The 17,000-nt window shown below is 43.0% G+C and overlaps 1 protein-coding gene across 1 annotated transcript in view; it reads right to left on the bottom strand.

The window, feature by feature from the left end:
* The window catches only part of LOC106568789 (tripartite motif-containing protein 16), a 33,587-nt gene extending 20,846 nt beyond the window's left edge, over positions 1–12,741 (bottom strand). Inside the window, exons 1-2 of the mRNA XM_082968279.1 lie at positions 11,795–12,741; positions 10,311–10,406 (exon numbers count right to left, since the gene is read on the bottom strand). Coding sequence (XP_082824405.1) covers positions 10,311–10,406; positions 11,795–12,391 — 693 coding nt within the window. The 5' untranslated portion in view covers positions 12,392–12,741. The remainder of the gene's footprint in view (positions 1–10,310; positions 10,407–11,794) is intronic.
* Between the last annotated feature and the right edge of the window lie 4,259 nt (positions 12,742–17,000).

Below are 17,000 nucleotides of genomic sequence, written 5' to 3'. Positions count from 1 at the left end.
TGCCACCCTGCTCTCCAGGTCCACCAGGCCTTGTCCCCCCTCCTGGACAGGCAGGTACAGAACACAACTTGGCCCTGCTCTACTCTCCTCCCTCCTGGTCCCCCCTCCAGTAGCCTGCCCCGTAGCAGAGCTAGACCCAGCCTCTGTCCCCTGAGTCCTAGTAGGCTGGACAATAGAACGAGTCATAACGGCCAAAGAACGTTGTCTGAGCTGGAACACTAGCGAGGCCATAGCAAATGAATTGAAACGAACCTTCACAGAGCCTCTTCTGACTGGAATGATCCTTAGAATTCCATTTCCCCAAAATGGCACCAAAAAATGTCTACCGTTTTATTTGACCACTAAAACCTGTTCTTAGGACCAAACTGAAAAATAACAACTGGTGTAGAAAGTAAACACCCGCACCTCAATGGTGCCAAGTGTGTTTATGTCTGCATTACCAGGAAGTAGGAAAAAACGGGCAACTTCTGACTATTTCTGGTCTAGTGATCGATGACAGCAGAGGACGCTGCCCATCCTTATGTCATTAGAAAGAGGAGATTCTCCTGATTAAAATGGTGTCCGACATGAATACATCTAAATTTACACATTGTGAGATATTTAGTGAAATAAACAGACATACCATAACTAAGCTGCTCAAACTTCCATCATTAGAAATAATAGGTTATCCTGATTAAAATGGTGTAGAACTTCAAACCATTAAAATAAATACATCTATTACAGATAATTAGAGAAATAGACATGTCCCTATTTCCCCAAAACAATGGCAGTCTGAAAGTTATAACAGCAGTATTTTATTTAACCAGCTTACCATTTATCTACCACCATTTGACTTTGTGTTTAACATTTAGTGGTTTGTAATCTAGTGGTTAAGAACGTTGGGCAGTAACTGAAAGGTGGCTGGTTCGAATCCCCGAGCAGACTAGGTGAAAAATCTGTAAATCACCTTTTTTAGGCAAATTTGGGCTCTTAACCCTAGTGGCTCTGGATAAGAGTGTCTGCTAAATGACTCACATGTAAACGTAAACTAGTCCTCTGTGAAAGGGCAGCAGGTAGTCTAGTGGTTAGAGTGTAGAGGTGGTAGGTAGTCTAGTGGTTAGAGTGTAGAGGTGGCAGGTAGTCTAGTGGTTAGAGTGTAGAGGTGGCAGGTAGTCTAGTGGTTAGAGTGTAGAGGTGGCAGGTAGTCTAGTGGTTAGAGTGTAGAGGTGGCAGGTAGTCTAGTGGTTAGAGTGTAGAGGTGGCAGGTAGTCTAGTGGTTAGAGTGTAGAGGTGACAGGTAGTCTAGTGGTTAGAGTGTAGAGGTGACAGGTAGTCTAGTGGTTAGAGTGTAGAGGTGACAGGTAGTCTAGTGGTTAGAGCGTTTGGCCGGACGACAGGCAGTCTAGGTGTTAGAGCTTTTGGCTGGGCAGCAGGTAGTCTAGTGGTTAGAGCGTTTGGCCGGACAGCAGGTAGTCTAGTGGTTAGTACATTTGGCTGGGCAGCAGGTAGTCTAGTGGTTAGAGTGTTTGGCCGGGCAGCAGGTAATCTAGTGGTTAGAGCGTTTGGCAGGGCAGCAGGTAGTCTAGTGGTTAGAGCGTTTGGCCGGGCAGCAGGTAGCCTAGTGGTTAGAGCGTTTGGCCGGGCAGCAGGTAGTCTAGTGGTTAGTACATTTGGCAGGGCAGCAGGTAGTCTAGTGGTTAGAGCGTTGGGCTGGGCAGCAGGTAGTCTAGTGGTTAGAGCGTTGGGCTGGGCAGCAGGTAGTCTAGTGGTCAGAGTAATTTGCTGTTTGTTGTTTTTTTCACCGGGGTTCAATACCTGCTATAGTTAATATTGTTTTGCTCTCCGAAAAGCAACACAGGACTAACAAGAGATATATAGCTAACTGTAAAGTAATGAGTGACCATTTTAGAAAATCATGGGACATATAGTCTTTGGTTGCATGCTATTTTATGTCAATCATATTGCTGCTTGTAGCCTATAACTGATGCTTCGTGGTCTTATGCTGCCATCTATTGGAAATATTTACCAATTAAAAGTTATTAATTAACATAAAGACATTGGTGAGGCAGCTGAGAAATAAAGTGTATTTAATTCTAGAGATCAGTCTCAAACCTGCCCCACCTATCCCACACCAATTGCTGGACTTTCACATAGAGGTTACTATGTCACCCAGGTCAAACCACATTTAACATATAAAACAAATGAGTCTTGTTTATCAAGTGTTCTGCCTTGCAATAATAAATATAATAAAATAACTAGACAGTCATAACCAGAGAGAGACAGTAGGCAGTATAGGTTATACGTAGGGTTAGAGTTTCTGTACAGCACTTTGTGACATCTGCTGATGTTAAAAGGGCTTCATAAATACATTTGATTGATTGTTAGGTTCAGGGTATTTAAAGAGAAAAACTGTATGGGTTTATATCTCTCTTGCTCCTCCCTGTGGTCTTCTGTGGGTTCTACATACCTCATTCACCACACTTGATAGACTCATAATCTGAGGTAGCAACTGAGTCAGAGCTACAAATCAATGAGCTCCACCTATCCATTTGGTTTACAACTCAGTGAACCTGCGCAGCATTCTCTCTATTTGATGCCTACGAACCAACAGATTTCAACGATTATCATATTACCCAGCAGCCATTTAGAAACAACACATCTGTTTAAAATCGGCCACATCTTGAAAAAGAGGACAGGGACATACGTTTGCTAAATTACTCACGATAAACGTTCACAAAAAGCACAACAATTATTTTAAGAATTATAGATACATTACTCCTCTATGCACTCGATATGTCCGATTTTAAAATAGCTTTTCGGATGAAGCACATTTTGCAATATTCTAAGTACATAGCCCGGCATCACAGGGCTAGCTATTTAGACACCCGGCAAGTTTAGCACTCACCAATATCAGATTTACTATTATAAAAGTTTGATTACCTTTTGTTGTCTTCGTCAGAATGCACTCCCAGGACTTCTACTTCAATAACAAATGTTGGTTTGGTCCAAAATAATCCATCGTTATACCCGAATAGCGTCGTTTTGTTCGTGCGTTCCAGAAACTATCCGAAATGGTAAATAATGGTCGTGCGCATGGCGCATTTTGTGACAAAAAAATTCTAAATATTCCTTTACCGTACTTCGAAGCATGTCAACCGCTGTTTAACCTGTTAGGGCTAGGGGGCAGTATTGACACGGCTGGATAAAAAACATACCCGATTTAATCTGGTTACCACTCCTACCCAGTAACTAGAATATGCATATACTTATTACATATGGATAGAAAACACCCTAAAGTTTCTAAAACTGTTTGAATGGTGTCTGTGAGTATAACAGAACTCAAATGGCAGGTCAAAACCTGAGAGATTCCTTTATAGGAAGTGGCCTGTCTGACCATTTCTTGAACTTCTTTTCCATCTCTATCTTTTACTAAGGATCTCTGCTCTAACGTGACACTTCCCACGTCTTCCATAGGCTCTCAGAGCCCGGGAAAAAACAGAATGTCGTCATTCCAGCCCCAGGCTGAAACACATTATCGCCTTTCTCAAGTGGCCGATCAAGGGACTCTGGGCTTATGCGCGTGACCCGACCGCCCCCGCCTTTGTGATTTTTTCCTCTGTTTGCCGAAAAGGAGATTCCCTGTCAGAATATTATCGCTTTTCTACGAGACAAATGGCGTAAAAATTGATTTTAAACAGCGGCTGACATGCTTCGAAGTACGGTAATGGAATATTTAGAATTTTTTTGTCACGAATTGCGCCAAGCGCGCGACCCTTCTTTACCATTTCGGATAGTGTCTGGGACGCACGAACAAAACGCCGCTATTCGGATATAACGATGGATTATTTTGGACCAAACCAACATTTGTTATTGAAGTAGCAGTCCTGGGAGTGCATTCTGACGAAGACAACAAATGGTAATCAAACTTTTATAATAGTAAATATGATTATGGTGAGTGCTAAACTTGCCGGGTGTCTAAATAGCTAGCCCGTGATGCCTGGGCTATGTACTTAGAATATTGCAAAATGTGCTTTCACCAAAAAGCTATTTTAAAATCGGACATATCGAGTGCATAGAGGAGGTCTGTATCTATAATTCTTAAAATAATTGTTATGCTTTTTGTGAACGTTTATCGTGAGTAATTTAGTAAAATGTTAGCGAATTCCCCGGAAGTTTGCGGGGGGTATGCTAGTTCTGAACGTCACATGCTAATGTAAAAAGCTAGTTTTTGATATAAATATGAACTTGATTGAACAAAACATGCATGTATTGTATAACATAATGTCCTAGGGTTGTCATCTGATGAAGATCATCAAAGGTGAGTGCTGCATTTAGCTGTCTTCTGGGTTTTGGTGACATTATATGCTGGCTTGAAAAATGGGTGTCTGATTATTTCTGGCTTTGTACTCTGCTGACATAATCTAATGTTTTGCTTTCGTTGTAAAGCCTTTTTGAAATCGGACAGTGTGGTTAGATTAACGAGAGTCTTGTCTTTAAATAGCTTGAAAATAGTCATATGTTTGAGAAATTGAAGTAATAGGATTTTGAAGGTTTTGAAAATCGCGCCACAGGCTTAAAGTGGCTGTTACGTAGGTGGGACGAATTCGTCCCGCCTAACCCAGAGAGGTTAAAATCAATTTTTATGCCATTTTTCTCGTAGAAAAGCGATAATATTCCGACCGGGAATCTCCTTTTCGGCACACAGAGGAAAAAATCACAAAGACGGGGGCGACCAGGTCATGCGCCTAAGCCCAGAGTACCCTTGATCGGCCACTTGAGAAAGGCGATCAAATGCTTCAGCCTGGGGCTGGGATGACGACATTCTGTTTTTTCCCGGGCTCTGAGCGCCTATGGACGACGTAGGAAGTGTCACGTTAGAGCAGAGATCCCTTGTAAAAGATAGAGATGGCAAAGAAGTTCCAGAAATGGTCAGACAGGCCACTTACTGTAAAGGAATCTCTCAGGTTTTGACCTGCCATTTGAGTTCTGTTATACTCACAGACACCATTCAAACAGTTTTAGAAACTTTAGGGTGTTTTCTATCCATATATAATAAGTATATGCATATTCTAGTTACTGGGTAGGATTAGTAACCAGATTAAATCGGGTATGTTTTTTATCCAGCCGTGACAATACTGCCCCCTAGCCCCAACAGGTTAATAATAAGTTACCTGACGTAAACCTACAAGGTTAAAACCTGTTGGGGCTCGGGGGCAGTATTTTCACAGCCGGATGAAAAACGTACCCAATTTCAACAGGTTACTACTCTGGCCCAGAAAATAGAATATGCATATTATTAGTGATTTTTGGATAGAAAACACTCTGAAGTTTCTAAAACTGTTTGAATGGTGTCTGTGAGTATAACATAACTCATATGGCAGGCAAAAACCTGAGAAGATTCCAAGCAGGAAATGAAAATCTGGTGCCTGTATTTTTTTCCAAGTCCTTGCCTTTCTGACACACAGTGAGTTAGGGTTCATTTTGCACTTCCTAAGGCTTCCACTAGATTTCAACAGTCTTTTTTTTTTGCCTTTTGCGGCAAACACAGACCGAACAAGAAGGCTGGGAAGAAGGTCACTGAGAAAACCACTTCAGTTCATTGCGCGCATTCACGTGAGAAGGGACCTATGTTCCAAAACTTTTTTCAAGACATAGCATGGGTCCGGTTGGAATATTACTGAAGTTTCATGTTCTAAAGGCCCTAAAGATTGATGCTATACAACGTTTGACATGTTTGAACGAACTTAAATACTTTTTTTTTTTACTTTTAGTCGTGACATTTTGGGCGCACTTCCTACATTTGGAGTAGCTTACTGAACGCGCGAACAACAAGGAGCTATTTGGACATAAATTATTAACTTTATCGAACAAAACAACATTTATTGTGGACCTGGGATTCCTGGAAGTGCCTTCTGATGAAGATTATCAAAGGTAAGTGAATATTTATAATGCTATTTATTCATTTAGATGACTCCAAAATGGCGGCTATCTGTATTGCGTAGTGTATTTTTCTGAGCACAGTACTCAGATTATTGCAAATTGTGCTTTCCCAGTAAAGTTATTTTGAAATCTGACATTGCGGTTGCATTCAGGAGATGTTAATCTATAATTCTTTGAATAACAGTTTAATATTTTATCAACGTTTATGACGAGTATTTTTGTAGATTGCTGTGCTGATTCACCGAGAGTTTTGGGGGAAATACATTTTCTGAATGTCACGCGCCACTGTAAAATGCTGTTTTTGGATATAAATATGAACTTGATAGAACAAAAAATGCATGTATTGTCTAACATAATGTCATAGGAGTGTCATCTGATGAAGATTGTCAAAGGTTAGTGCATAATTTTAGCTGGTTCTCTGCTTTTGGTGACGCTTGTCCTAGCATTGAAAATGGCTGTGTGTAATGTTTTGTCTATGTACTGTCCTAACATAATCTAACTTTATGCTTTCGCCGTAAAGCCTTTTTGAAATCGGACGTGGTTGGATTAAGGAGATGTTTATCTAAAAAATGGTGTAAAATAGTTGAATGTTTGAGAAAATTGAATTATGACATTTTGTTGTTTTCGAATTTGGCGCCCTGATGTTTCACTGGCTGTTGATAGTGTGTCCGAATGGTAAAGAAGGGTGACGCGCATGACGCATTTCGTGACAAAAAATTCTAAATATTCCATTACCGTACTTCGAAGCATGTCAACCGCTGTTTAAAATCAATTTTTATGCCATTTTTCTCGTAAAAAAGCGATAATATTCTGACCGGGAATCTGTGTTTAGGTTCAAAGACGAACGAAAATAAAAACATGGGGTCGACTCGTGGACGCGCCTCAGCCCATTGTCCTCTGATAGAGCACTTACCAAAGGCGCTACTGTTTTTCAGCCTGTGGCTGGAATTACATCATTCAGCTTTTTACGCCTTCTGAGAGCCTATGGGAGCCGTAGGAAGTGTCACGTTACAGCAAAGATCCTCAGTCTTCAATAAACAGAGTCAAGAAGCTCAAGGAATGGTCAGAGAGGGCGCTTCCTGTTTGGAATCTTCTCAGGTTTTTGCCTGCCATATGAGTTCTGTTATACTCACAGACACCATTCAAACAGTTTTAGAAACTTTAGGGTGTTTTCTATCCAAAGCCAATAATTATATGCATATTCTAGTTTCTGGGCAGTAGTAATAACCAGATTAAATCGGGTACGTTTTTTATCCGGCCGTGTAAATACTGCCCCCTACCCCCAACAGGTTAATGCGGGCTGGTCTCATTGATAACAATAGTGAAGCTGACATTGTGACGCAGAACAATGGACTGGGAATAGAACTTTCAGAAGGTGAGTTGGTGCAACAGTGTTCAATACAACTAATAGGAGCTGGCAGGGTGAAACATGACCTAAAATAAGACCTGTTTTTTCAATACAACTAATAGGAGCTGGCAGGGTGAAACATGAACTAAAATAAGACCTGTTTTTACAATACAACTAATAGGAGCTGGAAGGGTGAAACATGACCTAAAATAAGCCCCGCTTTTTCGCCGTTTAATTCAAAACTACAAAACAGCTGGGACACATGGTAATATTATATAACTGGGCTCCTTGGCGGATGCAGTGAACTAGATTTATCTGGCTGGACGCGCTTGTCTGCCCTAAACAAACCCTATGTACCACCCCTGCCACGTTTAACCTTGAATTCAGTTAAGAAACAAACACTTGCCTAAGAAAAGAGACCCAGCCGAGAGCCACGAAATGAAAACCACTTGTAAATTTACCAAAACCAACCAACTCTTTACGGATCTGTTCGTACGTAAGAAACGGTGGCAGATTAGACACCACTACTCTTGTCGAAATCAGCACCAACACACCCCTCACATAAATCATACTGGTAACTAATTGGGCAACAAGACTCACCTTTTACATTACCACAACCACCGCCTTGTTCATTCTGGATACAGAGTGTATATGTTCCTCTCCCACCTGTTCACTGACCATGATCAATAATTCCTCCACACCATTCTCCAGAACGCACCTGAAGAGACAGCTTTTCTTCTCCACTCGGTTGAGGACATCACACCTCCCTAACAAACTACCCTACTCCCCCCTCAACTCTAACCGATAAACAGTGGAAACTAATAAATAAACCCTTAACAACTGGAAAATACGCAAAAAGAATAGTAGCCCTCCTCAGGAACCACAAAACCCTCACACAACACCTTCTTCTTCTATGATATAATGGCGGTCCGCAAACCAACGTTAAAGGTGCATGGCGCCACCTACTGTGCTGGAGTGTGTTCAATCACGGTTTACACCATTTCTATATCCTCCTACCTAACTCAGTACTTCTGAGAAAATAAAAAAGAGTCCTACTAACTTCTAATAGACCCTCCCCCATCCCCCAAATCCCTTCCACCCCCCCAACCCCATCCAACCTCAATGACCCTACACTTCAATCTTTCCCTCTCTTCAACATCCTTACAACAATATAACAATACATGCTCCACCGTTTCATTGACAATACCCTCCAGACACAAACCATTCACATGCTGCCAACCAGATGTAAGGACCAGTTCAATGTACAATGTCCTAAGCACAATCGAGTAAACACCACCTCTTCCTTCCTAATCTGACCTTTGAATCTTGGTCCACCGACCTTTAGAGGACATATAAATGCCGTCCCTTGTGCTCAGAGTCCCATCTCTTCTGCCACACATCTATCAAAATGTCTCTGATCTTACATTTGTCCTAACCCTACACTCATTAAAAACCCACTACCCCATTCCACTACTTTGACCCTATCTGCTCCTGCACCATGCCAACTAACCCTACACTCATTAAAAACCCACTACCCCATTCCACTACTTTGACCCTATCTGCTCCTGCACCATGCTAACTAACCCTACACTCATTAAAAACCCACTACCCCATTCCACTACTTTGACCCTATCTGCTCCTGCACCATGCCAACGACCTGGGAGGACGGGACACCACCACTCAACACACCCTGGAACTCTTCTGAAGTCAAATCTCACATGACCAAATACTTCTCTGCAGCTGCCACCACAACATCTATTGTCTGTGATTTACGTTCCATTTCTGAGGTACAGTTGATAACCATTGCTTTGAACTCTAAGAAGCCAACCTTACTGAAGCATATATCACTCGTTGGCCAATTCCTCTGTGCTGGCACAGATCTACTACTCACAGGGATACTACTCACAGGGATCCTCTCAGGATCCCACACCCTTGACCCATCCTCCTCTACTTTCTTCACTGCCTCAGCATACGCTACCTTCTGCACTACTCTGACTCTAGCCACCTTAACCTGCCTCTCTCTCACTGGACACCTCTGATCCCCAGCAACATGGACACCCCTACAGTTGACACACACAACTTTATCCACCGAAATTACACAGTCCTCTATCCCATGACCTCCTGCACACTTCCCACATCGTGGAATCTCCCTCCTACAAACTGCTGCAACATGACCATAAACGTTGCACCTGAAACAGCTCAGTGGATTCAACACAAAGACTCTAACAGGATAACTGATATATCTCAACATAACTTTGTCGGGTAAAAACTCAAACGCTGACAGTGACTCCTCTGTTTCACCACGCTCACCACCTGGTCTGCTTCACACCAAGCGGCGGGCATCACAAACACCAAGAGCCTTCAACTTCAATTGCTCCACCTCCACACTAACGCTACCCCAGAAATCACTCCTTTCAATGGTGCCCTGTTCTTCAGAGCAAAACAAGAAACAGATCTTGACCCAAGTTGCGTGACACGGAGCGACCACTCTCTCTGGTCAGAAGAAACACAAACAAATATCGAAAGTCCCACCCACTGTGAAACCACAAAAAAACTCTGTTTTCCAATTGAATTATAACATTTGAAATGTCTCTATTCCTTTGAAACTTTTGTGAGTGTAATGTTCACTGTTCATTTCTGTTCATATGTAAACATATGTTTCCCATGCCAATAAAGCCCTTTGAATTGAATTGAGAGAGAGAGAGAGAGAGAGCTCCATGTTAATGTATAGGGGACATGAGTCAGCCATGGTTACTCATGGTAATGTGATGCGGTAGCCCCGCCTGCGACTTCTAAACCACTGTCGGCCCAATAGGGAATGTCCTCTTGGTGTAATGGTCAATATGTTGGTTTCTCCTGCAGTAGACCAGGGTTCATATCCCGTCAGTTACATTAAGCTGTCTATTCTCTTAAAGGGCTCAAGACAGCCTGTTCTCAACGGTGGGGTCAGTGGGATTGGAGAGGGCCCCCTCTACCTCTCTCTCTCTCTCTGATTGGAGGAGAGAAGTGAAATGGTGTGTCTCCTCTGGTCAACAATACTCACCTTGAGAGACTCCACAACCTTTTGGAGCTCCTTCAGCTCCTTCTCTCTCTCCTGGAATCTCTGCTGGACCTTCTGCTGACTCATCCCCAGCTGCCTCTGTGGAGAATCACTCTTCAATGAGCTATCAAACTTTATTAGTCCAGTAGATCAATAGTATAGTAATGTGACATAGGACCCATAGAAGATAAGGATCAAAATATTGAGGAAGTGTCTGTCTGAAAATATATCATTATGTAGTCATGTGAATGATTATAGTTTTAACAGGGAGTTGATTGGGGGTTTGATAATGAATGATAATGGTGTTTGAAAACGAATGATAATGATGTTTGATAAGTAATGATAATGATGTTTGACTTGTTGGATTCTAGCTAGAAATATACTTATTCATGTTACCATACTATATCGTATTGATGACTTTACATGTATAAGGAATGTATATGTTGGGGTCAATGAAGGGTGGATAGGAACTTGGTGTTGGAAAGTTACTGAGAGAGACAAGGGGAAGTGCTGAAATATTCTGTTCAAACATGTTATTGTTGAATATCACTGTTCCTAAAGAGGGAGGCAAAGGGCAACTATTTTCAGTCTCTGATAAGGCAGGCCAGCTGCAGAACTAGGGAGGAGCCAGGAATTCAACAGTCTAGTTTGTCTCTGATAAGGCAGGCCAGCTGCAGAACTAGAGAGGAGCCAGGAATTCAACAGTCTAGTTAGTCTCTGATAAGGCAGGCCAGCTGCAGAACTAGGGAGGAGCCAGGAATTCAACAGTCTAGTTTGTCTCTGATAAGGCAGGCCAGCTGCAGAACTAGGGTGGAGCTAGGAATTCAACAGTCTAGTTAGTCTCTGATAAGGCAGGCCAGCTGCAGAACTAGGGAGGAGACAGGAATTCAACAGTCTAGTTAGTCTCTGATAAGGCAGGCCAGCTGCAGAACTAGGGAGGAGCCAGGAATTCGGCTCGAGTTCAAGTCAACAGATGAAGTGAGAAGAAACCTCTCGGAGGGGGGCCAGAGAGGCCCACCCCAACGACCCTCCTACTACAGTCTTATCTCACACACATACACTTCCAAACCCACAAAGCTTTTAGCATCAGGCAGGGCCATGACTTCACCAGTGAGAGGAACCAATTCAGTTCCTGTCTAGCAACAGAGATGTATTGGCTGTCTACATGTGTAACAGTTGACCCCGCCTAGTATGAGGTTATAAATATATGTTCTTGTGTCATCAAACATTGTCTTTGCAGCTGTATGACCCAGTGGGTGAATAAACTTGGTTTGAGTTTTCACTCTGTGTGTTCAGAACCTAACAGACTTTAGAAAATGGTGATACATTTGAAGAATCTGGGTTAACATATCTATTTACTCAAGGTTGTGTTCATATTTATGGATCCATTTCATTTGAATGGTCTCATATTCAAACAGCCTCAGTTCGTACTGTATGTTTAACTCTTTGTTTATCAGACAGTCACCAACAAGTTGTTCTGGTCTTACCTGTTTCTCAGTCCTCTCTGCTGCAGCTGATACTGTATTATGGCCTTTATGTTCATCCATCACACACTGATAACAGATACCCTGCTGATCGGTACGACAGTAAACCTCCAGCAGTTTGTCATGATGAGAGCAGATCTTCTCCTGTAGTTGTGCGGTGGCTTTGACCAGCTTGTGCTTCTTCAAAGCAGGAGATTCATAGTGAGATAGGAGGTGAGTCTCACAGTAAGAGGCCAGACACGGCAGACAGGACATGAGGGCTTTCCGCTTTCTGGTCCCAGTGCAGACATCACACGCCACATCTCCAGGTCCAGCACAGCACAGAGCAGGAGGGGGAGCAGCCTGGAGTCCTGTCTTCTTCAGTTTCTCCACCATCTCAGCCAACATGTTATTTTTCCTCAGATTAGGCCTTGGAGTGAAGGTCTCTGTGCACTGAGGACAGCTATAGACCCCTTTCAGAACATCCTGATCCCAGCAGCCCTCAATACAGATTCTACAGTAACTGTGTCCACAGGGGATGGTGACCGGTTCCTTCAGTACATCCAGACAGACAGAACAACGGAACTGGTCCTGGTCCAGCAGAACTCCCTGCTGAGCCATTTGGACGGTTGTTCACTCTCACACAGACAGACGACACAGAGACTCAGATCAGTTTAGTTTTCACAGAAGAGAGTTTGTGGGAGGGGGAGGGATTTCCTTGTTCTGCCAGATGGCTGGGGTTAGAGGGAAGGAGGGGTTAGAGGGAAGGAGGGGTTAGAGGGAGGGAACAAGGGAAGGAGGGGTGCAGGGAGGGAGAGAGAGAGATCTGCATACAACATCTAGAGGGAGACAAATATTTTAGTTCCTAGTTTAGGACCCTTAATATGGAATACATCTAACAAAATGTGAGTTGTTAGAATATATAAAGGTTAACAGTTTCTATGAAGTACATATTATAATTATTTTAATGACCTTTATAATGCCTTATAATACACTTATGTGTTCTAACATTACAATGTGGTTATTACTGTTTGGTCTAGGATCAGGGTTAGAGGTACTACATTCAGCAGTAACCCTAGACATATCTAGGACTAAAAAGAGAAGATGTTTTACAATCAGAGTTCTTTGTATCTCTTCTTAGTCATACAGATCCCCCCACATCTTATAGGTGGACGGGGTTATGAACATATCCTATACATTATTTCTGAAACCAGATGAAATTAAACTGTCTTAGAGTGACAAGTCTCTATACCTCTCAGTCTCTAAACCACTAGGATACCTGTCACCTTGACAGTATGTCTCTATACCTCTCAGTCTCTAGAGCAGCAGACTTAGGGGTCCGTCTCAGCAGAGGGAGAGAGTAGCAGACTGAGGGTCAGTCTCAGCAGAGGCAGAGAGCTGCAGACTGATGGTCCGTCTCAGCAGAGAGAGAGAGCAGCAGACTGAGGGTCAGTCTCAGCAGAGGGAGAGAGCAGCAGACTGAGGGTCCGTCTCAGCAGAGGGAGAGAGCAGCAGACTGAGGGTCAGTCTCAGCAGAGGGAGAGAGCAGCAGACTGAGGGTCAGTCTCAGCAGAGGGAGAGAGCAGCAGACTGAGGGTCAGTCTCAGCAGAGGGAGAGAGCAGCAGACTGAGGGTCCGTCTCTCAACATCCCTCCACTCTCTCTTTCCTCCACTGACACTGACCAAAAAGGGACACAGTCTTCCAGCTGATGGCGAAACTCGAGTCGCACCACATTACTTCTGCCTCATGGACAAATTCATGTTGTTACTCCTATGAACAGAGGAAGTGAAATATTCCTTGATATTAAAAAAGACCCAAGCCGCTAATAATAATAACAACACAAACCTATGGAAACACTTTCCTCCTCATTCATTACTGCTGCACTGCTTGTTGTACATCACATACATAGTGTAGACAGCTAATAGCAGGCTTCCCCCTCCATACATACATAGTATAGACAGATAATAGCAGGCTTCCCCCTCCATACATACATAGTGTAGACAGATAATAGCAGGCTTCCCCCTCCATACATACATAGTGTAGACAGATAATAGCAGGCTTCCCCCTCCATACATACATAGTGTAGACAGATAATAGCAGGCTTCCCCCTCCATACATACATAGTATAGACAGATAATAGCAGGCTTCCCCCTCCATACATACATAGTGTAGACAGATAATAGCAGGCTTCCCCCTCCATACATACATAGTATAGACAGATAATAGCAGGCTTTCCCCTCCATACATACATAGTTCCATTTACTGAGGAAGTAGGTTCAGCATACACACTGACATTCTGAAGTTTATAACGTATTCCCAGCTACATGTTAGGGTGGAATGTTCCATTTGTCAACAGTAAGATCAGAGTTATGTTATTGTAGACAGAGAGGTTATACTGACAAGCACTTTCCCCCAACTAGAGACCGGTTCCATTTGTCAACAGTAAGGTCAGAGATATGTTATTGTTGACAGAGAGGTTATACTGACAAGGAAGAGGGAACAAAATCAATAGATAACAGACAAAAGAAGCTATGGAAAGATAAAACATTGACATAATAGTGTGTTAAAGTAACCACTGTGAAATACACAGAACATAATAAAAAGTATTAAACAAAACACATATAGTATATACGGTGAGTGAAGTGAGAAGATAAAACATACGGATAAAGCACAAGCTGTGTAGAGAAAAACAGCCTCAGGCTACCCAGCCGTGAAATAGGAACTAGTGCTGAGGATAGAGTAAAATAGGACCAAAACAATCATTAACCAGAAGATAGGATATAGTGAGTAAATAAATAAACATAAGAAGGATAGACATCACAAAGAATTAAATCAAAAGGAAAAGAAGATAGCAAGGAGGATTTAATCAATTATAGCTAAGCTGTAGACAATCGATAAAATGAATACAACACCAGTAGAGATATTAGGGACTAGACACCCCCTAAGTAAAGAGGAGATAATAAAATCTCTATGAAATGGGAAAAACACACAAGAAAATTAAACACCAAATGGCCTGCAGTGGGAACATTGGATGTCTCTGTGTGTGAGGAAATGGAAACTCTGATAAAGAACTGTAAACCCAAGGACAAGAAACAAAAAAGGAAAAATAAATGAGAAAGAGAAAATGAAATACTGAAAATGTTTAATACATTTATTTGTTATACCACATTACCACCAGGTGGATACCACTGGAACGTCCTGCCCCAGAACTCACACGCGCCACATTCCAACCAAGTGCCCTGTTCGCAAACAGCGAGGTGGCCCCGTAATCAACTAACTATTTCTAAAAGTATTCTAAAACTATATAAATAACATATCTGTTGGTTAGGAACACTGTGTCTGGTGAGTGTGATAGTAGTATTCCTGACCTTCCTGTCACCCGGTGTGTTTGGAAATGTACCTTCCCGTCGCTCCCCCTTACTGTTGGTTTAATGTCCTGCTTTATCCAATGTAGGTAATAGTTGCTGCACCTCGCCCCAATGTTTATTGGGTTGTCTCTCGTACACACTGTCCTCCTATTCCCTGCCTAACTATCTCTGTGTCTATAATACATGCACCTGACTTAGGCTACAATATGCTATTCTGTCTCAGTGTCACAGAGTGCATTCGGGAGTTTTGCTTGCTAGGACTGACTAATTCACCATGTCTGTCAGGGGTATGTGCTACATTTCTCCCTCCCAATGTAAACACTAAGTTATACCTGCAATAGGGTTGGGAAAGTGATGCATAGTGCTACCACTCGTCTCTGTAATTGCTGGGAGTGCATATTCCTATGTGTGATATGAAACACTGCGAGGTATGCCTTGCAAAGTAATGAGTGAAAGACAGGTGTAGGGGTAGAGATGAATAGTCAATGTAACAACATGGCACTGAACTGTGAGAACGGCTGTTGAGCTTTTTATTCATATTCTGTGTCATCACCATAGTGCATACATGCTGTACAGTGAATGTGTAATGCTTTGAAATGAACCTCAGGTCTTGGTAGCTAGCGGTGGAGTCCATGTCTTGAGGGCTGGCTGTGGTCCCTGGCCGCATAAGGCTATGGGGGGGACCAAGTCCAGGGTGGACCAGTGTCTTTCCACTTGTGGGTGTAGTGTGAATAGGATGGTAATATTCTCTTTTACCCTTATCGTATCTATACTTTGCTTACTCTTCTCCTCTCCACGTTGACTTGACAGGGGATTGTGATGCGTGATGGAGCAGCTGCCCTGGTTCAATGTGAACATGTCTCACGGGATAATCGTACAAACTTTTCACTCTCGGGGAGACGTAGCACGCCATGATGGCTAATAGGGCGTCGAGATGGTGGTAGTGCGTTAACGGCACATACATGGGTCCGGTGAAGAGACTGTCCCTTGGGCCTATCGTCACATGGCCGCCTTCGGCGCTGCCGGCTCTCACGTTCACACGGTCCAGCTTTTCCTTCTCGAGGAGGCAGTCGTACCAGCCTGCCATAGCCTTAGTGAAAGTGCAGTCTGTGGTATCCTGAGGTGTTCGATGGAGTTACGAGGATAGGGGCTAAGCTTAGGTTGTCCTAAGAGTTTGATTAGAGAGCAAAGAGAGTTGCTGTCAGAGAGCTTTTCAGAGGTTGGCAATGGCTCTGTTGAAACCTATCTAACCAACGTGGTGTTCTTTTTGTGTGTCAGGCTAATGGACTGATATTACCCCCTGAGTGTGTGAGGACTGGAGGCGCTAAGTGTATCTCAGCAAACTGCCTGTAGACTCGGGCCTCTCTGGGATCGGTTTATGTGGTATTGACAGATGTGTGCTTATGTACCGAGTGCCATTTGCATGTGTGCATATACACACTTCAGTGGACTGTGTAAATGGTGTCCTTCTTGTGCAACAGGGCAGGGTTCTCTATCTATACGTGCCTTTGATTACATCTAAGTCGCTACTATGGCAGATGGGGACCCTGGAAACCATTCTTTCTACACATCATATTCAACGGTCGACTCAGCCGAAAGCGCTGATACCATTTCAACTCAGGAGTCGTATCTACAGGACGGCGATGTGTGTGTGTGTGTGTGCTTTATCAAATGGTTTAAGCTTATTCATTGCTTTCAATGTGTCTGTTTACTGTTACCTGCTGGGAGTCTGGTGTTTGCTGCACTATTTATTCCCTTCCGGAGACACTGATGCCTCACACACACACACACACACACACACACACACACACACACACACACACACACACACACACACACACACACACACACACACACACAC

This window comes from Salmo salar, chromosome 23, assembly GCF_965601325.2.
Source record: "Salmo salar chromosome 23, fSalSal1, whole genome shotgun sequence".
In the NCBI taxonomy this organism is placed as follows: Eukaryota; Metazoa; Chordata; class Actinopteri; order Salmoniformes; family Salmonidae; genus Salmo; species Salmo salar.
The sequence above is the reverse complement of the archived record's forward strand: the minus strand, read 5'-3'. Positions and strand labels throughout refer to the sequence as shown.